We start from the raw sequence: 27,249 nt of genomic DNA, 5'->3' as shown, positions 1-27,249 counted from the left end.
ACTGAATTCAACCACCAATCATTTTTGAGGTCAACATAGGCCAAAAGGTCAACACAGGCTGGATTTCTAAAATTGTCATTTTTCATCCCATTCACTTGAAATTTGAAGAGGATTTGTATATTTGGTCATTGAATTCAACCACCAATTATTTTTGAGATCAAATTTGGTTTATGGATTTTGCAAGTATCGTGCTCTGCACGACGTCTTCGTCTTCTTGTCTCTATTTCTTTGTTTTTTTCAATCGCCGACAGATCACAATTCCACACTGATCACCATGAAACTTTACCAAGTTGTAGAGGGAGTCTCAACTGAGAAGCCTTTTGATTTTGAGGTCAAAGGTTAATGCTCATGTTGAGGTCAAATGTCTAAAATCATAATTTTTCATCAGATTGACTTGAAAGTTGAACAGGATTTGCATAGTGCATCACTGAATTTGGAAACCAACTATTTTTAAGGTCAACTCAAGGCCAAACTTCTAAAATCATCAATTTCAATCTGAAAAATAATCCATTTTTATCCGATTGACCTGAGCTTTGATTGATTGTCAATTTTAATCTTAATGAAATGGACAATTTGATGTATCCATGGCAACATTTGGAGAGGAGGGTGGATTTTGCAAGTATCATGCTCTGCACGATGTCTTTTTCTTGTTTGTCTGTTTGTGTACAGAATATGTCAAAAAGTTGAGAATGGATTTGGAGGGAAGGTTCGGTGTGTGACAAGGACGAACTGTTTAGATTTTGGTGAAGATCTGAATCTGGATCCGGCTACTAGAATTTTTTACGTGATTCTTCACCCTTGAGAGATAGGGCAAAAAACGATATATAGCACGATATCTCAAAAATGTATTTGGCCCGATATGTTCTCATGGATCAGGCATTACGTGGCGGAGGTATGCGGCCTACCGAGTGCCCTTCCAGTTCATTTGTTTGTTTGTGTGTTGGTTTATTTCTTCAAAAAATGAAGAAATACCGAACCAAATCCAACCAAACTTTGCACATTGCTTTTGGGTACCCCATGTATGGTTTCTGTCGGGGTAGCATATCTGGGGGAGGGGGTTCAGGGTAGGGGGAGGGGAGAGGAGACTTCAATTCTCTCGATGTAAATGTTTATTTATAGCACCACCTTGTGGTATCTGGTATTACAAATCATATTTTTCTCATTTAAAGAAAATTTAAACAACTTGATAATATGTATTACGGTGATGTTGAAAGAATAATTCGAAATTTTAATTTCATTCATTTTAAGCGGAGGTTCAAACCAAAGCATCCAGCACTGATCTTCGCAGTGAAGTGGAAGTGATTCTTGCTCACACCACACATAAGCAAGTAGAATGGTTGATGAAGGTGTTGTTAGCTGACTTCCAAACAGATGGAAGTTGACCTCAGGAAAATTATAAAGTGATAGAGCAGAATGCTTGTGCAGTTACATGTTGTCTTTTGATTAAATCGATCAGCAAAGGGGGACTTTTTCTAGTACAGTAAATTAAAGTGTCAGTAAAAAGAAAATTGTGATACTTTGTGTGAAGAAGTAAACAGCTTACATATAAATATACTTGTGCATTGCACAATTTGACACTTCTTTTTATTTTCTTTAACAATATATTTTACCATTATATACTTTCACCATATTAGTCAAGTTAGTTATTGTTTATAACGACTGAATGTGTATTTGTTTTATCTCCATTATCAATTGCAATACTGTGCATTGTTTGTTGTTTTAGTCACTAAGTCTCCATCTGTGGCACAGGTTCACCTGGAATGGCCGACCAGCCTGGCTGTGAGCCCAGTGGATAATTCTCTGTACTTGCTGGATGGCACTGTGGTTTTACGACTGGTGCATGGACGCTGGGCGAGTGTGGTGGCCGGTCACCCTACCCACTGCCACACAGAACCTCTTACCTCCAGTTCTCTGTCACGTCTCCAAACCCCTGTTGCTCTGGCAATATCTATGGCTGGGGACTTGTTTGTGGCTGAATCGGATGAACGTAGTATCCACCGTGTTCACCGTGTTGGTCCTGACGGCCATGTTTCATTATTTGCTGGAGCTGCACGATCATCATCCTGTGATTGTAATTCTCGCAATGCCCCCGGCTGTCCACCCTGCTTTGGGGGTGATGGGGGACTTGCACGTGATGCACGACTCAATGGTCCTGTAGCCTTAGCATCCTGCCCTGATGGAACACTTTTTGTAGCCGACTTGGGAAACGCACGGATACGAGCTATTCGCAAAGCTTATCCTCAGCCAGGGCCTGATGGAAGGTATCGTGTGGCGGCGCCAGCACGGGGAGAGTTGTACGAATTTGACAGTACTGGTCTACATGTTCGTACCTTAGCTCTGCGTTCTGGTATGCCTCTTCTTAACCTGAGTTATGAATTGGACACAAGAGGGCAGCCACGTCTTGCTCGTCTCACCGATGCACATGGTAATCAGCTGAGAGTGGAGTGGGCGAGCGATGGGAAAGTTACACATCTCCTTGCACCTGATGGTTCAGTGAGTGACCTGCTGCTCGGTGCCAAGAGTGGAGGGCAACTTCATGCTTTGGAGAGTGGTGGCCGGCGGTTGGCTTTATTCACTTACCATAGGGTTGGTGGTCTACTCGCCAGCAGTACAGACAGCAGTGGATGGCCCACATTCTTTGAGTAAGTTGTGCAGTTTTATTTCAGTTCCATTTGTCCTCCAGTACCCTTGAGTTTTTTATGAACTATAATTAATTGCACATCACAATGCTTACAACCATTTTTCCTGTTTCGTGACTATTTCATTATTTTGTCACAAAATTTGTCGACCCTGAGATGTGTGTGGGAGGAGGGCTGAGTGTGGTTGTGTTTGGAGAGTGGAAGATGATTATCGACGAGTGACATTCCATTACCTGCTTCCATTGTCAGTAAGGTGAATACGAAACGATGCATCACCTTTACAAAGTTTATCAAAATATTATTGATATGATTTTGGCAATAATAACAAAATCCATTGTGAACTGACGAGCGACGCAGCCTCTGATGTCCACGTACAATGAACAATTTACATCCGACATCATGGCATCCATGTGTGTGTACATTCCTTCTGATCTCATGAATATTTTCAATTTTGTGCACAGTAAATCACAAGTCCAATCATCTTCTCTCTCAAGCCAAAGCAGTGATTGAAATGTGTGGTTTTGCCAATGAATGCAACTTTGCTTCTCTAATCTGTATTTCCAACGAGATATCGAGCATGAACTGTGCCAAGTAAGACACATTAACTTGGCCCCAAACACGGAACAAGATGTTGACTCGTAGAGCAAGATGACAACAGTGGGCAGAGGGCAATGCACTGACAATATGACACCAGGAAATATAGCGCGTGATCTACAAATGAATTGAACAGCCTGAAAATTCCACTGCAGGAGGCACGAATGCAAATGGGGGGCATCATAATCTTCCAGGACTTTCACCATCAATACCCACACTCACACCATACATTTTCACCTGCAGGACAAAATGAATTAATTAATCGTGATGAAAACTTAACCACAAGTTCAGGAGAGAGTAACAATCATTGAAACTCCACAGCCCTCCCTCTCTGTGTGTTCTTCTTGGGGATTAGCACAGTCACAGGATTTGTTTTCTTCATAAAGACACGCAAGCTGTGTACACGTGAGGCCGACCTTGCATACGGCAATCTCCATGGCCATTGATGAACTTTCTTTTGGCCTTTGTTGATATGTGTGAAAGAGTGCAAAATGGTTTAGCTGGCTTTGTAATCCGCTCAGAACTAGAGCACATTCTATTAGACCGGGTCAGCCTTGGCATTTCCTGCGACGCTCAGCTTTTTCTTTTCCTCTTATTTGCATGAAAATTGTGGAATGAATGCAATGGAAATCCAGGGACGACCGTGCAATCAATCCGGAACGACACGCACAGAAATAACTGGAGGATAGAAAAACCACTACGCACGGGATAGGCCAAGCACAAACTGGCGCAGAATTATAGAAGAGTTAATAAATAATACGCACGATCACTTCGCAGAACCAGAACAATGTTTTTTTTTTTTTTTTTTGAAAAAAATGGTCTTGCAAAGTGAGTGTAGAGGGTGGGAGGATGGGAACATTTTCTTTGCTGGTTTAAGGCTTATGGAGGGGTTAAAGGTCATTGAGCCTGGGGAGTAACTGCTGAAATCTATCTGTCCTGGTTCTTTCCGCCATCTTTTGTTCTTTGTTTCTTTAACACTTCTTTTGTAATTTATTTTTTCACATTTCTCTTTATTCATTCTAACTCTTGCTTTTTCTTTTCTTTCATTTATTTTGCTCTTTATTTCTCTCTTCCTTTTCTATCTCTCCAGGAAGAAATGAATTATTGCAGAAAGTTTTCTATAAGGCTCATATGGCATGCCCTGGATGGGTTTGAGGGTAGAGGAGAAGCAGCTGAATCCCGAATCCTATCCAGGTTCCTCATGATGACTCCGTCTTTGCTCTTTACTTATTTGGGTTCTTTTTGATGACTCAATTGCAGTATTTGGTCTTCCGTTTGATTACAACACACACACACACACACACACACACACACACACACACACACACACACACACACACACACACACACACACACACACACACACACACACACACACACCACCACCAAAGTTAACTTCAGACAAACACAGCTTGGGGAAGTGACGTCTCATCCCAGACCACTGAGTACCAGTGATGCCATCTTTATGATGTAATTTTTCTGGCCTTGCTCAGAGGGACAATTAAGGAGGAGTTTCCTCCTCCCCATGGGTGCCAACCTTTGCGTTTGTCTTTGCTCTATCCTTTAAATGCTGAGCTTCAAGGAAGGAAGCAGACGTACCATTTTTAAATAAAAGGGAAAATGAAAAAGGCACACACTCACATAAGTACCGACCAATGGGGAACACACATGGATTCCGGGAGGTTCTTTAGCATCCTTGGCTTTTATTGTGCCCTTACACGGTCCTTGTAGTGCGCCCAAGGATCACCGTAACTCTTTGTGACTTGTAACTCGTTGTAATTCTTGTAACTAATTGTTACTGGCTCTTTGCTCCTGCACTCCCCAGATTTATCCCTCCCCGCAAATTCACCCATGGACACACCTGACCGGCCTGGCAATTGGCTGTCTGGTGTCCCCAGTTTCTGAGTTTTGGCTACATTTGATCCAAACAACTGAAACTTTGACTCGTCTGTCCAAAGCACCTTTAACCATTGTCCCATAGTCCAATTCCTGTGTTGTGCATATTTTAGCCTTTTGGTCTTGCTCCCCTTTCTTTAGAGATTTTCCTTCTGCAACACATCCTTTAAGTCATGATTTCAAAAGTGATGTTTGTACTGTTGATGGATGGATGGACAACGGCACCCAAGGCGTCTGCCAGATTTGTTGTCAATAACACTTGCCTTCTTTCTATTATTTATGGATATTATCTGCAAGTATTCGTCATCCTTGTTAAACAGCGTTTCGTGTCTTGTAGTCCTGAGTTTGTCAATTACAGATGACGTTTTCTTGGCTTGTTGAATGATTGTGCTTCGGATGGCACACCTTGAAAATCGAGTGATGTGAGATATTTCACTCAATGTTTTTCCTTCGTTATGCAGGAACATAATTCATTGTTTATCTTCCACTGAAAATTTAGCCATTTTGTTCTGATAGATGTGTATTTTGCAGGAAGAAAAGTGGGTTTTTAGATTTATGAATGTGTTGAGAGAAACACCTGATGTTAAAGACGAGGAATACTTGATGTTAACGATGAGGAACACCTGAGAAGTCATCAATTAGGCTTGATTGGTAAATGTGATGGATTAGCTCCTCCAACACTTCATATTAGCTGCTTGTGTGGAGTTTACATTGAATTGTTGTGATGATAAGTTTTGGAAGATTCTGATCAATGTGAATGAAAAATTGTTGAATGATAATCTCGGTTTATTTTCACTCAAACTAAGCTGGATACCTGGAGTTGCCTGGTGCTATTCTCATCCTGTTGGCATTTTGAAGAAATCAAATTTTGTTTTTTTTCCCCCATTTTTTTTGTGAGGAGCCTAAAACACTTCCCTGCACCCACTAAGGGATGGGGTGAGGGATCATTTAATATTACCTTTCAAAATAGCTACAAAGGCTTCGGCACTATAGAGATTTTTTTATTTTTAAATCCAATTTAAAATATTATTTTTGGCCTAAAACACTACCTGGCACTCACTGATGAACCTCTGAAAGTTTGACGAAGATCTGTTTTGCCATCTCTGGAAAATGATGATGCACTGACACACAGACAGACAGACAGACAAACATCTCTCTTATAGTATAGACAATCAACATTGTTATAATTGTAGAGAACACGAGTTGAGGCTTTGAATAAATTGTTGATGCTCATAACATCCACATATTATAACTCCTGAATGTGTCCCAGACTTTTGCACATCAGTGTCCATCCATACACGCATGGATGATGTCCCCATCAAGGTAGACTGTGGATGAAATGTACATCATACATACATACATACATACATACATACATCCATCCATCCATCCATACATACATCCATCAAGAAATACACACATGTATGCTTTCAATACGTAATAATATCCCGGCCAAGGTCGACTATGGGTTAAACATGCAGAATGACAGACAGACAGACAAATATTCACAATTTATACCTATTCTATTTTCTCAATGACCATGACCTGTTCCCTCCTTATTTGATTTCCCCCCCCCTTTTTTTTTACTTGCTCACTTTCTCTTGAATTTGCAGCTACAATGATCGTGGGCACCTCTCTCGTACCGTGTACCCTACCGGGGATACCCTGACACTGGAAGCGTCAGCAGATCCTCCAACGATGCACATTGTGCTCCGGCAGTCTGGTCAGGATGGCAGTCTTACAATCAGCACCAATGTCAGCACTATCAGTACCAGCTACACTGTGCACAGGGGTTAGTAAAAGTCTGAGTGCAAAATGCATACTGCAACCTCAGTATGTTCACAATCTGTGTTTCCGATCATCTGTGAATAAACGGAGAAGGGGCGGTCTGAACCTCACAAAGTTTTCATCTGCTTTTACTCTCTTCAACAAAGTTTACAAACCTCCTCTCAATGTGCTCATTACATGGACAGTCATTTTGATATTAATTACATTCTTGGTTAATCAACTTTGCATTAAAGTGCTTTGCGGTTAATTTTAGGGTCAATGTTAATCATGAAGTTGATATTTATATAATTTATACTCCATTCACAGCCACTGCTTCCTCATATTTCACGCCTCTGTTGTGCGGAGTTGTTAACTTCTTTCACACCACTGTCGGTCCCTTAATTAATCACTTGTTTCTTTTGGGGGCTCTTCAGCAAAGGGATGGTGGAACATGTGTGGTTCAGGTCAGGACTTCTGCCCTATCTTGAACCGACTGCTGCCTCTCATCAATTATTTAACAGATGGCGTTCTTAATTTACTGCTTAATTGTGAAAGAGTCACAGTCTAATTGGCTGTGATAATTGGAGCATCTGCCTAGATTTGCAAGGCTGGGCTGTACTCCATTTTGCTCATTTGCTTTTGTTAGGTTTTATTTAACTATATTTTCTCTCCCCAAGGATTTTAGAATCACAGCTAAAGCAGAATGTCAGATGCTCCCTTTCATGATGCAATGTTTCACGATACCATACTTATTGTTGTATAACCAGCAACATACCATGGTTATTACATTGCTCTCTAAATCAAGGGCTGTGTTTTTGCCTCACAGGCTTACGACATCCATTTTTGCTTTGTGATGACTTAGTTCTGCTTGTTGTCAAGCGGATGCTCATTGCCTGGTGCAGGCCAATAACATAGTACTGGTTGATGATAACCAAGTTTTGATGATCAACTGAATGCTGCTTATTGAGAGATGGTTTGTGCTGTTTGTTGGGTACTGATTGCAGGTGAGGCAGTCTGGCATTACGAGTTGGGTTGGGATGGTGATGTGGATGCTTCCTACCCCAATGGCCTGCACGCACAGCTGCACACACAGCCCCACATGCTGGGAGGGTCATTGAACCCTGGAGCTGCTCGTCGAAACCTTTCTCTTCCTGGGAGTGCAATGGGATCCCTTGTTGAGTGGAGGTTACGTAGAGAGCAACGTGAAGGGCGCATCATTCTGCTTGGCCAACGCCTCAGAGTAAGTGAAAATGCACTACTAACAACATCAACTTAATAATTTCTCAAATATGTTTTCAATATTTTATATACAGGGTGTCCATAAAGTCCATATGCAAGTTTGAACTTTTGTAACTTTTGATGTACGCATAATAGGAACGAACTATAAATGATGCATGAAAGCATAATTCATAAAGTTTTTACTCAATACAGTTCAATTTTTTGGGCTTCAACATAACCACCATCTTTAATAATACATGGTTCAATCCGACTTTCCATCTTGTTGAAAACATTCTCCAGTTGCTGAGATGTTCAAGAACCATCGCACATTTGAAGCATAGTGGCAGGGAGCCTAGTCTTGCTGGAACAAGGTGATATGTGAAAGATTTGATCTTTGTAGTTCTGGAACCAAATGCAGTATTCGTGGTGGTTGTTCTTCTTTAAAATTCAGCAGAAAGTTGCAGGGTAGCTTTATTGGCTGAGGGTGCGGCTGTGCTGCTGATGCAATGCCCTCTGCTGGTTAGGGCAAGAACTTGTAATTTTTTCCAGTATGCCAGCGATATCTCGCCTACTCTTCGTGAAGGACACCATGGAATTTTTAACATCCACCAAATAATGTTGGCAGATGAGATTCCCATTTAACATCCATCCAAGAGACTGCACACATTGATGAATCACCCTGCCTGTGAAACACCAGGATGACAGTATATAGCGGGTTGGGATTCAAACCCAGGCGAGACAGTTTAGAAGTGAGTGTGTGTACCTATAGGCCATCCTGTCAGCCATTGTTGTGGTTGACTTTACCACTGGTGTAGAGGTTGCCTCATCAAAAAATGTCAACTCATCAAGAAACTTTGGGGAATTGTGGATTTAACAACACTAATAACAACAATAACCACAACAATTTCATATGCCAATTACAGTTTGTTTCTATCATGTGTACATCAAAAGTTATGAAAGTTAAAAGTGTGTGTGTGTGTGTGTGTGTGTGTGTGTGTGTGTGTGTGTGTGTGTGTGTGTGTGTGTGTGTGTGTGTTATTCCTTATCTCCATATGCGGGTTTAAGATGGTGGAACGGAGTCCTCCCAGGTCTCGAAGTATCCACCTCCATTTCGGTAAGGGGGTCACAGATCATGGACCAAGCCGTGGTTTATTTTTTTGTTCTCAAAGTTTTGTTCCGAGGACTCTTCAGGATCGTCACCGTGAGCCTTCTATGTGTATGCTCATTCTGCCAAACTTTTGTTTTTTTAAAATATCTTCCTGCTTTTTTGTTGTTCTCCCAGTTGTCGGTGGATATCTGTTGATATTTCGCTTTATATTTTTCTTTTGTCTTTTTCTTGCAGTCATTGAGGCTGTATTAGTTGCTGTTTTGGTTTCATATGTATGACATCTTCCATTCGCACCTGTCTTTGGAAATTTGTGGATTAGGGATACCTTTTCTGGCTTGTCTTCGTTTTTCTGTACAAATTGGATTTGGTAGTCTGTTGAACTTTTTACATACTCAGCCAATCCTACAGTTGTCATTCTGTGCACTTGGTTGAGCTCCATCAGGCTGCGATCTCCTCATCTTGGCAGGTACATTCTCGGGATACACTGATTTTTGTAGAACATTTTGTGGGTAGTGTGGAGTTTCCTTGTTTTGATATCTAGTTTATTGATTTGCGCTTGTGGTGAGTTTATTATTCCGTAACTGTATTAGAACACTGGTACTGCTAGTTGGTTAATGGCTTTGATTTTGTCTATTGGAGAGAGGTATGTTTTCAGGGTCAGCCTCGTTCTTCTTAAGTATTATTTGGCAATTGTTTTGTGCATTTGTTTGTGACGTATTTGATTGTCCTCTTCTGCTTCTTTTTGTAGTTCCTGTGTTGTATCTAAGTCGATTTTTCTGTTGTCCATTTTTGTTGATTTACCTTGTACGAACGTGCGCTTGGCGCACTTATCAAAACCAAATGCCATTTGAATGTTGTCGGAGCACCGCTTCACTAATTTCAGTTGTTCTACCAATTTTTCTTCATTTGGTGCAAAGAGTTTTAGATCATGCATGTACAATAATATATCACCTTCCCTGTCTCTTTGGACGTTCTCTTATTGGATGATCGGGTGTACCCATGTCCTTGCTCATTAATGAAGTTGCTCAGTGGGTCCAGGGCCAGGCAAAACAGGAGGAGGAAAGGCTTTCACCCTGGAAAATCCCATGACATATCTTTACTCCTGGTATTTTGATCTTTCCTTCCGAGTGCTGTAATAAATCAGTGTGGATTCCATAGCTCCATTACTTTCTCAATCAGTTTGATTATTTGGTGGTTGATCTTGTAAAATTGCATCCATTTTATCATCCATGAATGTGGGATACTATCAAAAGCTTTTTTTGTAATCTATAAATACTGTGGACAATTTGATTGTTCTCGTTTTACAGTTTTAGAGTATGGCCTTGTTTAGTAGAAAGTGATCTATTTTTCTGTAGCATCCTCTTTTTCATCCCTTCTGTTCTGCTCTGGGCCCCTTTCTTGTATTAGGTGGTGGTACATCATTTCTGTGATGATTCCCATCAGAAGTTTGTATGTTGTTCATGGACATGTTATTGGTTTATACTTGTGAGGTAGTTGGATGTCTTCAGATTTTGCGATGAGGAAGGTGTTAGCCTCTGTGAGCGATTCATCCCCATTACCTCCTCCCCTTGGACAAGTTTGTTGAATGCTTGAGCTTAGTGACTGTGTAGGACATTTCGTTGTTTGAGAATAGAAGGGATTGAGAACAACTCTTGAATTTTCTACCACATTTTGCCTATGTATGTGTCTTTAAGTGACAAAAATTTAAAAGAGCTGTGTAACTGTCAACATGGTGAACACTTGGGGTAAAACCGGGGTAAATTTCAGTGTCGTTGAGTCTGGAGCAAAGTTCAGACACCTATAGCACCAAAGATTTTGCTCCAAAAACTTTCAGTTTTCTTGTGTAAATGATCCAGTCACTAGATTATGTAAATCAGGCAACAAAATTCTTCGTGATGAATAAACTGACTGTTGGCAGCAATTTGAAAACTCAAATTTTTTTGACTGCATGTTACAAATCACTACTTTTGAGAGTACTTATCTCAAAAAGTATTTTAAGTAGAACATTTTTGATGTCAGATTCTGAAAGCCTCACTAATAGGCACCATTTGTGTGAATTTTTAGACCTCTGTTTTTAAAACTGGAATTTAGAACCCTCCAAAAATGCTTCAGTTACAAATCTGCAACTTGCGGCTGCCAGAATTGAAACATCCCTAGGGTGTTTGTGGGGCCATATCTCGGACACAACTTGGAATTTTGAGCTATAACTCGGCAAACGTTCCTCATATATGTTAAGGTAGCTTTCAGAATTTTTTTAGAAAAATCTGAGGGGGTTACCGCAACCCCCGGCTGAAATGACACGGAATGAGCCGTCACCAATGCTACGATGATCCCATCCAAAGTTCTTTATTGGGAGTTTGATTATGGCTCGTAAATAAACTTATTGTTTTATTTCGTCTTGTGTGTACCTGTAGAATAATTATTTAATACTTTACACATTTTTTTCCCGTCCCCGATCCCCACTGGCATGTCTTTATCAATCGGTGTATGATTGCTTTTTACCTCAAGAATAACTTGCTATATTATTTTCAGGTTCAAGACAGAAACCTTCTATCCCTTGATTATGATCGAGGAGAACATGCGCAGAAAATCTATGATGATCACCGTCGTTTTCTACTGCGTGTTCTGCATGATCGAGCGAGCCGTCCAACTGTTTGGCTTCCTGGAGATCATCTCGCCTCCCTTAACCTGACATATGCACCAGGTGGTTTGCTAGCCACCCTGCATCGTGGATCTGTTTCCGAGCAGCGGCGTTACGATGCTCGTGGGCGCCTCACATCACGCTTCTTCCCAGATGGCTCCTCTTGGAAGTATTCATACATGGAGCAGGTATGTGTCATGCCTTTCCCCTCGCATCGCCAATTTTTCTGACGACCCCACTTACATGACATTGCGAAACTGAACCTTTCTCACCCTGTAGGCAGTGATGCTGCTACTTCCCAGCCAGAGGCAGTACATGTTTGAGTTTGATGCTGCTAAACAACTTTCTGCTGTTACAATGCCTGATGGAGCTCGCCACACTTTTGGCACTCACCGCGCCCCTTTTTATTACCGCAATGAACATCATGGTCCAGGGAGAGCGGCTCCTGTGCTGCAGGACTACAGCTACGATGGTCGCATCCTGCAGGTTGAATACTTGGGAACAGGACGGCGTGTGTTGTATCACTATGGGATGCACGGACACCTGACGGAAGTACTATTTGATGGGACACGTGCCTCCTTCACATACGATGAGCACTCGGGTTTATTGCACATGGCTGCTATTGCAACTGATAGATCAAATCAGAGGCAGAGTGCGAAAAAGGGTTCACATGAAGGCATGCCTGAAAGCATATGCTCCATAAAGTTCAAACACACTGGACCCTTGCTGGAACAACAGATGTCAAGCTGTGTTGGGATAGGTGGAGCAGTTGCTCTGTTTGAGTACAGCCATGATGAGCGCTTTCGCATGACAGGGCTCCAGACTGTTGTTGATGAGCAACCACTGCCTATAGACCTTTTCCGCTATGATGATGTCACAGGACGTCTGGAACAGTTTGGCAAGTTTGGTGTGATTTACTATGGCATTGATCCAGTTGTTACTACATCCTCCATGACGCTTACCAAACGCCGTGATAATCTGGGACGCATCACAGAGGTAAAGTCTGATTGCATTGTTTATGTTGATAAAGCATCGTTACCTTGCTACCAAATATTAAAACTCATGAAAGAAAGATTCTTCACCAAAACTTTCTCAAAAAGTATCCTGACAGTTTTGGTTTCAGCATTCATGGAATATCTGCCACATTCATTGCATTGCTATATTTTATTGGGTTTAATTCAATATATGGTTGTCTAATATTCATTACAGCTTCCTTCAATAAATATTTCTTGTAAATGACTTAAAATCTGAAGGACACCATAAGTTTGAAAGCTTTGTTTTGATCCAGTCCACTGCCAAGTGTCACATCACCCTTCCATGAGCCGACACTTTGTATAAAACAGTCTAGACCAGGGGTCGGGAACGTGTGGCTCGCGAGCCAGGTATGGCTCTTTTGATGATTGCATCTGGCTCACAGATAAAATTGGAGTTTGAAACTTGGAAAGCCCAATATTTCTCGCAGAAGCTTTACCTATAGTTTGAATGGTGTCGTTCTTCATTCACGTGCAGGGCTGAACTTGGCAGAAGGAGAGAAGAAAAAACACCTCCGAATTGTCTGAAGCGGTTTTTGTTTCGTCCAGTCATGCGGCCGACGCGAGTCGTGATTTCGGTTCCTCCAATGACGTGCCGCCGCCGAGACGCGTCACGGAATTCATCTCGACCAATCACGCGCCACCGCTGAGGCGACTCGTGATTTCGGTTCCTCCAATGACGTGCCGCCGCCGAGACGCGTCACGGAATTCATCTCGACCAATCACGCGCCACCGCTGAGGCGACTCGTGATTTCGGTTCCTCCAATGACGTGCCGCCGCCGAGACGCGTCACGGAATTCATCTCGACCAATCACGCGCCACCGCTGAGGCGACTCGTGATTTCGGTTCCTCCAATGACGTGCCGCCGCCGAGACGTGTCACGGAATTCATCTCGACCAATCACGCGCCACCGCTGAGGCGACAGCATCCCAGAGTCGGCTGGCCGCGCCGCACCTCTCGAGTATGGCAGCCCGTGCGCAGGCCAGCCAGACTCACTTGGGTCAACATCTCCCTCTCTCTCATTTGCTCAAAGCTAACCCTTCGACGAAGAAGATGGCGAAAAGAAAAAAAGATGAGGAGTATCGTACATTTCAGGACGAATGGGCCGAAGAATTCGCCTTTGTGGAGAGAGCAGGTTCTGTGGCAGGGGTCGGGAACGTGTGGCTCGCGAGCCAGGTGAGGCTCTTTTGATGATTGCATCTGGCTCGCAGATAAAATTGGAGTTTGAATAACTTTTTTTTTTTCATCATTTTGAAAAACAGACAATTTAAAGATGCATGCACAGCAAGTGAGCCCACTCAAAACTTTGATCTCCACCAGTTAGCTGGCTTCACATCCAGTCTCCTACAGTCATTCAAAGCACGCTTTGGAGAATTTCGTGAGCACACTCGTCTTTTTGAGTTCATCACCCATCCAAACGAGTGTTCACTGAACACAGCCGACCTGAGTTACATTCCTGGTGTCTCCGTCAGATATTTTGAAGCAGAAGTGGCTGACCTGAAGGCCTCAGACATGTGGGTGAATAAGTTCAAGTCACTGAATGAAGATTTGGAAAGAATCGCACGACAGAAAGCAGAGTTGGCGAGCAAGCACATGTGGACAGAAATGAAAAAACTTCAACCCTAAGACGAGCTGATTATCAAAACTTGGAACGCGCTTCCTGTCACATACCTCGCACTGCAGCGTATGAGTATTGCTGTCTTGACCTTGTTTGGATCTACGTATGCATGTGAGCAGTCATTCTCACATCTTAAAAACATCAAGTCCAACCTACGATCACGTCTAACGGATGAAAGCCTCAACGCTTGCATGAAGCTTAACCTCACCAAGTACCAACCAGACTACAAAGCCATCAGCAAATCCATGCAGCACCAGAAGTCCCATTAATGGTGAGTATTATAACAACATTATTTAAAATAATAAATTCAGAGGCTTATTATACTCACATTTCGTTGAATTCAGTCTTAAAATATATTATATGGCTCTCACTGAAATAGATTTCCAAATATTTTGTTTAATGGCTCTCTGAGTCAAAAACGTTCCCGACCCCTGGTCTAGACTAACAACACTGCATTTGGAGCCTTTGTATCAACTGCGGTCTTAACATCCACACCTTAGGTGAGGGGTGGGTGGGTTGTTGTCTTGGGGGGAGGGGGCTGGTTATATTAAGAAAAGTAAATTAGGCAAAAGGAGAGGAAAGAGAAGGGAGGGTAGGAGAGCCTGAAAGGTGGTGGGGAGATGAAAATGTTTTTATTATTATTATTATTATAAAAAGTTGAGGCTCATGGAAGAGCAACAACAGAACAAACAGAACTACGAGAACGGCACTCGGTAGAGTGCCTACCTGTGCCAGACTGAACAGTTTAGGGCTTGTAGCCCACTGATAGCCTGGATCTGCATCCGTACCTTAACCAAAATCTATGGGATGGGCTTGTTCTTGTCACCTACCCAACTCATCCACCAATTTCCATCCGAATCCGTCCACTGCAACTTTTTGAGATGTCATGCAACATATAGTCTTGACCCTATCTCTCAATGGTGAATAATCACTTCAAAAACACGATAGTATCCAGATCAGGATCTTCACTAAAATCCAATCTATTCGTCCTTGTCACACACACCCAACCTGTCCACCAAGTTTCGACTGAATCCATCCATTACCTTTTTGAGATATCCTGTTCACAGACAGACAAACACATAGACAGACAGGGGTGAAAACATAACTGCCATCCAACTTAGGTGGTGGAGGTCATGAGAGTGCAGGAAGATTAAAAATTTTACATTTGTCATTTGAAAGGTTTGAGGTGACAGTGTGGGAAGAGGGAGAGGCAAGATAAGGGAGGAGGGGTTGAGGAGAAGAGGAGATAAGAGGAAAGAAGAAATAGTTTTGTGATCGAATGGCTTGAGGAATGAGCTGGAGTTAATGTGGAATGTAAAAGAAAAAGTCATTCTTGAGAAGAAAGAAAGAGTGAGGGACGGGGATGGATTTAGGGTGAAAAAGGATGATTGTAATGGAAGGAAAAAAAGAGATAGAGAAGGAATTATATGAGGCTTGCAGATGGTGCTCAACATGGGTCAATAGAACAAACGGATTGAAATGAAATGATCAAAGGAGCACAAAATGGGCTCAGTGAACTTCTTAAAAACCTAAAAGTATAAGGAAGGAATTACATTGAGGGTGGGAATGGAGATTCTGTCCGCTGCAACTTTTTGATGATGGGAGGAAAGAATGATGAATCGATGTGAGGTTCAGGGGTTGTTTTTTTGTGTATGAAGTCAAAGCTTGTGGAAGAGCTAGAACAGAATGTATCAGGACACAGCAGAGTGAAAGGAACAACAGAAAGAGGATAGAGTGGGGGGGGGGGGGCGATGCCAACAGGGCCAAGGGACAAAATAGATGGAGACAGACAAACAAGACATATGGGTAGGAATGAGGGGTAGGGGAGATTGTAGGGGTGGACAAGATGGATGCAGTCGCAAACTCTCAGGAAGGGAAAACTAGAAATTGTGGGGGGTTGGGGGAGGTGGTTTAATGGAGGTAGAAATGATCATGGTTTTGGATGGAGGGCAATATGAGATGGCAAAGAGAATGTGGAAGTTGGTTCTACATGTGGGAAAAAGAGGAAGAAGTGAGTTGAGGTGAGCAGTGTTTCTGGATTTTTGGAGGGGGAATGCAGGTGAATCACATACACCCTGTAAAAACCTTGTGGGGGGGGGGACAAAGCTTGGAAAAGGGAGAGGGTGTAAGACCAGAAAGGAGGTGGTAGAAAAAAGAGAGACCATGGACCTGTCTGCAATGGCAAGGTGATCGGTCCATAGACTCAGCTTCATCACAGAATATTCCAGTGATCTTGAAAGCCATGGTTTCCATGGCACCAAGCTGAGTAAAGTGTGAGGCAGGGGAAATCAGTACCCTATCAAGCTGCGGATGAAGCGAAAATGGATTAGACTTTAGGTGTGCCAAGGAAGGACTTTGTATGGTGGAGGATGACCAGTCAGCAAATGGCTTTGGAGGCCATATTCGAAATGAGGTTTACTCTTGACTGACAGTGAGACCCAAGAGTTTGAATGACTGAACCTCTTCAAGAATGTTGTTGAGAAAGTAGATGAGAAGGTCTGTCAGATGGTTCTTTCAGAGAGAGAGAGAGAGAGAGAGAGAGAGAAAAAGAGAAAAAGAGAAAAAGAGAAAAAGAGAGAAAGAAAGAGAGAGAGAGAGAGAGAGATTGAGATTGAGATTGAGATTGAGATTGAGATTGAGATTGAGATTGAGATTGAGATTGAGATTGAGATTGAGATTGAGATTGAGATTGAGATTGAGAGAGATTTCTCAGGATTGAAAGAACATTTTCCAAGTGTTTGACCAGGAAATGTGATTTTGTCAAAGTCTGAAGAGAGGGAAGAGGCTGCTGCCCGTCCGAAGGATGTCATGTTAGGCAGATGGCAGAGTCATCAGCAAATTGATGAAGAGGATTTTACAGATAATCAGAGAGGTCGTTGATGAAGATTAGGAATAGGATAGGGTCTTGAACATTGCCTTGGGGTACTCCACCCTTGTCAGGGAGAGGAGATGAAAGAAATCTGTTGAGGATTAAGTGGATGAGGGCAAGTCACAGTCAAGGTAGTGCTGGAGGTGAAAAGAAAAACCCAAACAGGCACACCAGAAGGCATGGCAATGAGCACACAAAATGAACAAAGGAGGACAATAATCAATGGCAACAGAGATAACTCCAGAACGGTGTACTTGGCTTTGCATACGAATCACTTAGAACAGAGAATTATAGCATCTTCCACACCAAAAACGGAAACTGGAAATAAAGGTTTGGAGATGAAATGTTGACGTGCGTTGTATGGGAGAGGTATTTCAATAATTTTCATACATAATAAAGAGATTGCTCCCAACCCTATAAAAAAAAGGACTTTCTTGCCATAATTGTTGGGGGGTATTGTTCCTAATTTCTACTTAATCGTCTAATTAATTTTTAATAATCCTTTATGTATACCTTCACAGAGCAGGAAAACTACTTGAGATTGTCAAACATGGTTCAATTCTGTTCCTGCTTTTTGTTCTAAAATGCTTTGGATTCATAAAACTATGAGGAGGTAAAATCATAATCAGTATTTGATGCACGTTTAACACACATGATGAGATTTTGCAAATTGAGTCTTGTATTTTCTTCAGCTAAATATGGTCACATGTTAAATGAGGAATCAAATAAATCTGATTAAAATTTGAGGAAAATGTGAAATTGAATATTGTATATTGATACAGTTAGTCCTCACTTAAAGTTGTTGTTACATTCTTGAAAAGCGCAACTTTTACTGAAACGACTTTAAGCGAATCCAATTTCCTCAAAATAATTAATGTAAATAGGGGGGGGGGGGGGTTAGGTTCCCATAGAAAATTTTTATAATCAGTCAAAAGACATTACTAACATATAGAGTATAAGTTTCAAATAATTTTAAACAAACAATATATCATCATCTACATTTGCTTTTTTCTCATCATCTCTCATTGCTTCAGATCTTCATCGGTTACCTTCTCTCTGTGTGATTGCGGAAGTTGTGTCACGTCAGCTTCTTCCACCTCATCAAAACTCACTTTATTGGCTAAGCCGAGGATAACTTTCTTCATACCAGGGATATCTTTAAATTCTTTCAAGTAATTGATGCATTCAGGACACAACTTCCTTCACGCACCATTCATGCACACCTGGGTAACTTCAGCCCAGGACCCACCAATATTATCGATGCACAGCTCGGTTTATATGAGGCTTATACTGTCGTATTGACGGTACAGCGTATACATTGGTATTCACTGTATGGTTTATACTGTAGCTTTATTAAAACGAGGAAAACCATGAGTTTGGTACTAAGTTAGAGGTAACCAGAGTTGGTGTCAAAGCCACCCAATGCTCGCCTGTTTATACATTTATCGTTTTTAAAAGACGAGCTTAATAATTAATATTTTTTATAATTCTCTAACAATTATTTTTTTTGGGGGGGGGGGGGTTGGAAATCACTTAAAACATGTAGAAACGCAAAAATAATTTTCTCTAACAATTTTTTTTTGGGGGGGGGGGGTTGGAAATCACTTAAAACATGTAGAAATGCAAAAAAAAAATTTTTTTTTCTCTAAATTTTTTTTTGGGGGGGGGACCAAGTCCAAAATCTAATGGCATGATCCTTGAACCATACCTAACCCCCCTACCAAGTTTCATTGAAATCCTAATCACTTAAAACATGTAGAAATGCAAAAAAAAAATCGAAATTTTGTTGAAAAAAAAGTTGCAAATTTTTTTTTCTCTAATAATTTTGGGGGGGTTGGAAATCACTTAAACATGCAGAAATGCAAAAAAAAAATTTTCTCTAACAATTTTTTTTGGGGGGGGGGGGGGGGTTGGAAATCACGTAAAACATGTAGAAATGCAAAAAAAAGAAATCGAAATTGTCGAAAAAAAGTTTCAAAAAAACTTTTTTCTCTAGCAATTTTTTTTTTTTGGGGGGGGGTTGGAAATCACTTAAAACATGTAGAAATGCAAAAAAAAATTCTCTAACAATTTTTTTGGGGGGGGACCAAGTCCAAAATCTAATGGCATGATCCTTGGACCATACCTAACCCCCCCCCCCACCAAGTTTCTTCGAAATCCGTCGAGGTGTTTTTCCGTAATACAAAAAATTTAACATTTTCGACAGGTCAGTATGAAATTTGGTGGATAAGTTGAGTGTGTGACAAGGATGAATTGATTTGGTTTAAGTGAAGATTTGGATCCAGAATCGAGAATTTCTTATCAGAATCCAGAATCGAGAATTGAGGGAATCAGCGAACTTTTTTTTTTTTAACCAACTGAAGAATCAAAGGTGGACAGAGGTTATGTTTTCATCCCTTTCTGTTTGTATAAATTTCTGTTTGTCTGTGAGCAGGATATCTCAAAAAGTTGTGAACGGACCTGGACGAAATTTGGTCCGAAATTTGGTTGGGAGTGTGACAAGGATGAATTCTTTACATTTTGGTGAAGATCTGGATCCAGATCAGCATACTAGAAGTTTTTGAGTGATTTTTCACCATTGAGTGATCGGGCTAAAAATATGCAGTATAACGTGATATCTCAAAAATTTAAGGACAGATTCAGCCAAAACTTGGTGGACACGTTGGGTGTGTGACAAAGATGAATTGATTAAATTTTGGTCAAGATTCGAATCCAAGAATTTTTTTAAGTGACTTCACCATTGCGAGATGAGGACAAAAACGATATACAGCATGATATCTCAAAAAGTTGTGGACGAGTTATGCCAAAACTTGGTGGATAAGTTGGTTAGGTGACACAAACAAGCCGATTTGATTTTGGTTCAGGTCTGGATCCAGATCTGGCCTATCAGTGGTAAACAAAATGTAAACTGTTCAGCCTGGCGGATGTACGCATTCTACCAATAGTGTAGAAGCATATGTATGAAACTCGAATACCGTGGGCACTGGATGATAATTTTTTGCACCATGGATTTTATTGCAGACAGATGCATTGAGAATCAGAAAAATCATGGTGCCAATTTTTGTTTTGCATTTTGGGTACATTTTGGTGTATTTTCATGTGACCCCCGGAAATACCATTATCGCTGTTTCGGTTGCAACTACCAGTTTCAAATATTGTTATAAAGCAAAGCATGCAGCATATCAAATTCAAGGTCTGGACATTTGTAACACAAATATATATATATACATATATTTATATATATATATATATATATATGTATATATATGTATATGTGTATATATATATATATATATATATATGTATATATATGTGTGTGTATATATGTGTATATATATATGTGTATATATGTGTATATATGTATATATATGTGTATATATGCATATATATATATATATATATATATATATATATATATATATATATATATATATATGTACAGTCAAAGCTCGTTACTATGCCACCTCGCTTCTATGCCACTCTCGCTATTATACCACTTTTGCTCGGTCCCGACAAAATTCAATACAAAATAAATTTACTATGCCACCCCCTACTCTCGCTACCATGCCACTACTGTGTGACTGTTAAAAGGCACGAGTCGTGAAAAAGTCTGTAGTGCGCAGTGCTCGATTATCACACTCACGTCCAAAGGCGAAGCGACGAACTACAGTCCAGCTGCGCACAACATAACTCAATACGTACGCGCATAGTCAGACTGTGTCAAAACATGCGATTCTTCTCCCCGATGCCAGCCACAACAAGCCAACCACAACACGCACAACGAGACACAAAAAAGCGCGAGCACACACACAGACACGCAGGCACACGTACAACAGTGACATTATTTTTTTTCAAATTCAGCCCATAATGTCAGCTCGGAAACGCAAGCGAACCGACTTTACGCTGAAGGAGAAGAAGGAGATCATCGATGCCGCGAAGAAGGAGCCGAATCAGTCCAAGTTGGCCAGGGAGATTAGCAAGAAATGGGGCGTCGAAGTTAAGAGAACCACCGTGAAGGGCATTCTCAGCAACAAGGATGCAATCGAGGCTGCAATCAAAGCTGGATTTCCATCGAAGCGCATGAAGTTGACGCAGGCTAACGACCCGAAGCTTGATGAGGGAGTGCTCATGTGGCTGAAGCAATCAAGAGGACAGAATGTGCCTGTCAGCGGCGATCTGATCAAGGAGAAGGCGATGAAACTGGCCGAGCTGATGCACATCCCAGACTTCATGGCGAGCGACGGTTGGTTGGGCAATTTCAAGAAGCGCCACGGCATCACGTTCAAGACAGTGCAGGGCGAAGCTGGTGCGGTGGATTCGCAATCCCTTCTTGAGTGGCAACAACAGGTTCTCCGGCCCTTACTCGGGCAGTTCTCCGCAGACGACGTCTTCAACCTGGACGAGACTGGACTCTTCTGGCAGCTGCTTCCGAACAAGACCATGGCTTTCAGGGGAGAGCGGTGTACTGGAGGGAAGAAAAGCAAGCAAAGGATCACTCTTCTGGTTGGGGCAAACATGAGCAGCAGTGAGAAGTTCCCTCTTCTGGTGATTGGCAATTCCAAGAAACCCCGTGCCTTCAAGAACAAAGAGATCCCGGTCAAGTACAAGGCGAACTCGAAGGCGTGGATGACGGCGGAGCTTTTCGAGGAGATGTTGCGTGCGTGGGACGGACGACTCGGCCAGCAGGGACGCAGAGTGCTGGTCTGTCTCGATAACTTCTCTGGCCACCCTCCCGAGCTCGAGCTGAACAACATCCAACTGGTCTTCTTCCCACCCAACACGACAGCCAATTCGCAACCAATGGATCAGGGAATCATAGAGAACCTCAAGCGCCACTACAAGAAGCTCCTGCTATGCCACCGGCTTGAGGCCATAGACGAGGGAAAGGAGTTCAAGTTCACGTTGCTCGACGCTCTACACGTCGCCCGGCGTGCTTGGGAGCAGGTCGGCAAGTCGACGATCAGGAACTGTTTCGCAAAGGCCAAGTTCATCGAAGAGGAGATCCAAACTGAGCCACAGGATGCGGAGCTGCCCGACATCTGGGAAGCTCTGCCTGCCGAGGAAAAGATGCACGAGAACGAGGAGATCGAGCTGTCTGACTTTCTCGAAGCCGACGAGCGCTTCGCGACTGGCGGGTATTTCACGCTGGAGGAGATTGCGGAGGAGATTCTGTGCAGTGAGGAGCCGGTGGAAAGCGAAGATGACGAGGTAACTGTCGAGGAGGAAATCGTTCCGTTCGAGGAAGCCCAGCGCGCTTGTAGCACCGTCCGGAAGTTCATGCAGCAGAGAAGCGGGAAGCGTGGTGTGATGCAAGCGTGCGATCGGCGAGACAACGAGATGCACGAGATCCGCCGAAAGAAGATGCGCCAGCCGACGATTCTTGAAAGCTTTGTGTGTCGTGAATTTCTCGCTATGCCATATGTTAGTGTTTGAACTCTGTTAGTGTGTGTATGTTCTCCGTTCGCTTAGCTAATACAACAGTCGTGCCTTTTACTTGCTGGAATAAATTTTGTCTAAAGATTAACTACAGATGGGTAACTTGAGAAAATAAGGCCGTTTTTACAAAATCTCGTTACTATGCCACTCTCGCTACTATGCCACTTTTGCTCGGTCCCGAGGGGTGGCATAGTAACGAGCTTTGACTGTATATGTATATATATATATATATATATATATATATATATATATATATATATATATATGTATATATATATATGTGTGTGTGTATATATGTGTGTATATATGTATATATGTGTGTGTATATATGTATGTATATGTATATATGTATGTGTGTATATATATATATATATATATATATATATGTATATATGCATATGTGTATATATATATGTGCATATGTGTGTATATATATATATATATGCATATGTGTATATATATATATATATATGCATATGTGTATATATATATATATATGCATATGTGTATATATATGCATATGTGTATATATATATATATATGTATATATATATATATATATATGTATATGTGTATATATATATATATATATATATATATATATATATATATATATATATATATATATATATATATATATATATATATATATATATATATATATATATATATATATATATATATATATATATATATATATATATATATATATATATATATATATATATATATATATATATATATATATATATATATATATATATATATATATATATATATATATATATATATATATATATATATATATATATATATATATATATATATATATATATATATATATATATATATATATATATATTGTTGTGGTTACCAAATTCGCAAACCACCATTCAGGTCCCTTAGGTGAGGTATCTCGGCAAGTATATGTGTAGTTAGGCCCAAACCCGTTGTCTAGTGGGAATACATGTCATTTATGCGTGCTGCGACTCTTCAGGATAGCCGTTTTTCTTTTACTATCTTTATTTTGGACCAACCGCCATGATTACCACCACAACCACAACATCAACCACCAACCACAACGCCGCTTCACCACAACCGCCACGACCTTCCCGTTACACCTCGCAACCGTCGCATCGCCACCGTTCTTGCCCCGCTGTGGGTACCGGTGTTGGACTCGTGCAGGGCGCGCGCCGAACAGCGTGTACAAAATCACGGATTTTGTGCTTCAAAAACGGATCAAAAACGACACACGCCCACTTTTTGCCGTCCAATCGGTGAGCGAGGGGCGATTTGGCCCCGCCTCCAGGACGATCGATATATGCAAATTTATGGATCAAAAAGCCTTCACGCCCACTTTTTCTCGGGCCAATGGGGAGCGAGGTGAAAGGTCAAAGGGAGGGGGTCAAAGGCGAAGCTACGGGGGGATAAAAGGACCGTGTTCGTCAGTCAGAGTCGAGAGGCGGGGAGTCGGGGAGTCCAGAAGTGGAGAGGCGGAAAGGAGTCGGAAAGTGGAGAGGCGGAGAGAAGAGAGTCGAGAGGCGGAGACGAAGAGAGTCGGAAAGTCCAGAGGCGGAGAGTCGGAGAGGCGGAGAGTCCAGAGGCGGAGAGTAGGAGAGTCGGAAACAGAGAGTCAAGACTTCGCGGGCGGTGGAGCTGCTCGTCGTGTGCGTTGGAGTCGGAACGGAGGGGACAGAGCTGTGGAAAGGCGGCGACACCAGACGAGGGGGTGCTCGCGTCGTGCAGGAAGCTGCACCCGAGGGAGGCCGACAGCGCGACCTGGCCGAGGTGGAGACGCTCGTCGCGGGATAATAAAGATCCTCTATACCCCGAGCATCAGCAACCCCCTCCTGTTTCCCGCCGCGCTGAGATAGTGCGACCAAGGGGGCCCCTTTCCCACCCCCTACCAGACACTGTCCGCGAGGCCCGCGGAGTTGAGGCGCCATCGCCGCTCCGCGTCTCATCACCAGACGGGTAGGCCGACCCGGTCTCGGCCTCAGGCCCGCCTCATCCTTGAGGGTATTTCTTTTCCTTGGTTTTGGGTATGTGTTGTCGGCGCCGTCTGTGAAGTAGAATTGTATAAGTGTTGCCGTGTGCTCGGTAGTCGGTATTAGCTCTGCATTGTGTTTTCGCTTTTGCATTTGCTTTTTGTGTAAATTGAATTGTGTCTTTTCTGTGTGCTTTTGGTGGAATTGAATGTGTGCTTCCCGTGTGCCGCGAATAAATGTGCTTTATTATTGAACTGTTCTCCCGCTTCGCTTCGTCTTTTCCTCTATTGAATCCCCATCTTGCTTCACGTAAAGGGTTGGTAGTGGGCTGAATACGCCCGATAATTAATCGAACCGTCGAGGTCGACGATAACACCGCTTGGTTATTCTGATAGTACGGAACGGGTCGCTTAAGTGGCCCGTGTCCGAAGTCGACCTGCGGCGAGGTGCGATCGCCCGGTCTACCCTCCGCGTGGGTACTTAGGTAGGTCGAATTTGGCGAGCAACCCTATCCCACGCGGGGGCTGATTGGCTCGATCGCGGTGAGACCGAAAGGTCCACCCGTGACTGGTTCCCGGCGTTAGTCCGAGAGGGTCACGACTGGATTGTCCGTCCGGTGGGCGACGTGCTGCGATTCGAGTTACGTGGCCGTCAGCACGCCGGCGGGCGCGAATCCGCAACAATATATATATATATATATATATATATATATATATATATATATATATATATATATATATATATATATATATATATATATATATATATATATATATATATATATATATATATATATATATATATATATATATATACACATTGTTGTGGTTGACGAAATTCGCAAACCACCATTCAGGTCCCGTAGGTGAGATATCTCTGTAAGTATATGTGTAGTTAGCCCAAACCCGTTGTTTAGAGGGAATAAATGTCATTCATTCGGGCTGCGACCCTTTTAGATAGCCGTTTTTCTTTTACTATCTTTATTTTGGACCAACCGCCATTACTACCACCACAACCACCACCAACCGCATCTCGACAACCACAGCCACCTTCTCCAGAACCGCCTTCACAACATCCACCTTCTCCACAACCGCTTTCACACACCAACCACCAACCGCAACGCCGCTTCACACAACAGCAACGCCAACAGCCACGACCTTTACCGTCACAACTCGCCCTCGCAACCATCGTATCACCGCCATTCCCGCGCCGCTTGTGGGCACCGATCCTGGACTCGTACAGGGCGCGCACCGAGCAGCGGGTGCAAAAACACCAGCCTTTCCGAGAAATCGGATCAAGAATGATTCACGCCCACTTCTGTTCCGTCCTATCAGCGAGCGTGGGGCGATTTGGCCCCGCCTCCAGGCGCGTCGGAGTATAATCGCTATATGCAGATTCGCGGATCAAGAATGATTCACGCCCACTTTTCCTTCGTCCAATGGGAGAGCGTGGCTCCGCCCCCGAGCCATTCCTGATCCAAAAATCTGCATATGATTTCTCCTGTCGCACTATAAAGCGCCGAGCGCGGAGCGAATCAGAGCAGTTGGAGGCAGTTGGGAAGAGTTGAAGAGTTGAGAAGAGGAAAGAGTTGGAGAGTTGTGGCAGTGGCGAAAGCAGTCGAGAGAGTGTCTGTCGGGGTCCGGAGAGGCTGGAGAAGCCAAGAATCTTTGTGGAGGTCTGCGCTCGTGTCAGAGTCGGGGAGCTGCGGAGAGGGGAGGCCGGTAACGCGACCGAGGTCGCAGTGGAGTCGCTCGTCGCGGGACCCAAGCCAGCCAGATATCCTCATTCCCCCGAGCATCAACAAACCCCCTCCTGTTTCCCCCCCCGCGCTGAGATAGTGTGAGAAGGGGGCCCCGTTCCCACCCCATTCCAGGCAGTGCCAGCGAGGCCCGCGGAGTCGGGGCGCCGCCGCCATTTTGCGGCTCATCACCAGACGGGTAGGCTCGACGCGGTCTCGGCCCCAGGCCCGTCTGCCCCCTCATCGTTGAGGGTGGCCCCTTCCTTTTTTCTTTTGCTTTGAGTATATGTGTTGTCGGCGCCATCTGTGAAGTAAAACTGTATAAGTGTTGCCGTGTGCTCGGTAGTCGGTAGTAGATCTGCATTGTGTTTCTTTTGTTGCAATTGCTTTTGGTGCATAATTGTTGTGTTTCTTCTTTTGTTACATTTGCTTTTGGTGCATAATTGTGGTAATTGTATATGTGTGCTTTCCGTTTGCCGCGGAATAAATGTGCTTTATGTTGAACTGTCTTTCCCGTTTCGCTTCGTCTTTTCTTTAATTGAATCTCCATCTTACTTCACGTAAAGGGTTGGTCGTGGGCTAAATACGCCCGATAATTAATCGGAACCGTCGAGGTTGACGATAACACCGCTCGGTTATCCCGATAGTACGGAACGGGTCGCTTAAAGTGGCCCGTGTCCGAAGTCGACCTGCGGCGAGGTGCGAT

General features: G+C 42.7%; 1 protein-coding gene across 7 annotated transcripts in view; it reads left to right on the top strand.

Annotated features, from left to right (window-relative positions):
* Positions 1–27,249, top strand: part of LOC147010865 (teneurin-3-like) — a 307,484-nt gene that overhangs the window by 252,000 nt on the left and 28,235 nt on the right. For all 7 annotated transcript variants that reach the window (XM_085860654.1, XM_085860652.1, XM_085860653.1 and 4 more), the window contains 5 exons: positions 1,750–2,642; positions 6,743–6,921; positions 7,901–8,136; positions 11,755–12,051; positions 12,143–12,859. In XM_085860654.1, the coding sequence (XP_085716780.1) occupies positions 1,750–2,642; positions 6,743–6,921; positions 7,901–8,136; positions 11,755–12,051; positions 12,143–12,859 (2,322 nt within the window). The remainder of the gene's footprint in view (positions 1–1,749; positions 2,643–6,742; positions 6,922–7,900; positions 8,137–11,754; positions 12,052–12,142; positions 12,860–27,249) is intronic.

Source organism: Eptatretus burgeri, chromosome 16 (assembly GCF_056783735.1).
Source record: "Eptatretus burgeri isolate ZD-2024b chromosome 16, Ebu_testis_v1, whole genome shotgun sequence".
Taxonomy (NCBI): domain Eukaryota; kingdom Metazoa; phylum Chordata; class Myxini; order Myxiniformes; family Myxinidae; genus Eptatretus; species Eptatretus burgeri.
This window is presented reverse-complemented; position numbering and strand designations above follow the sequence as displayed.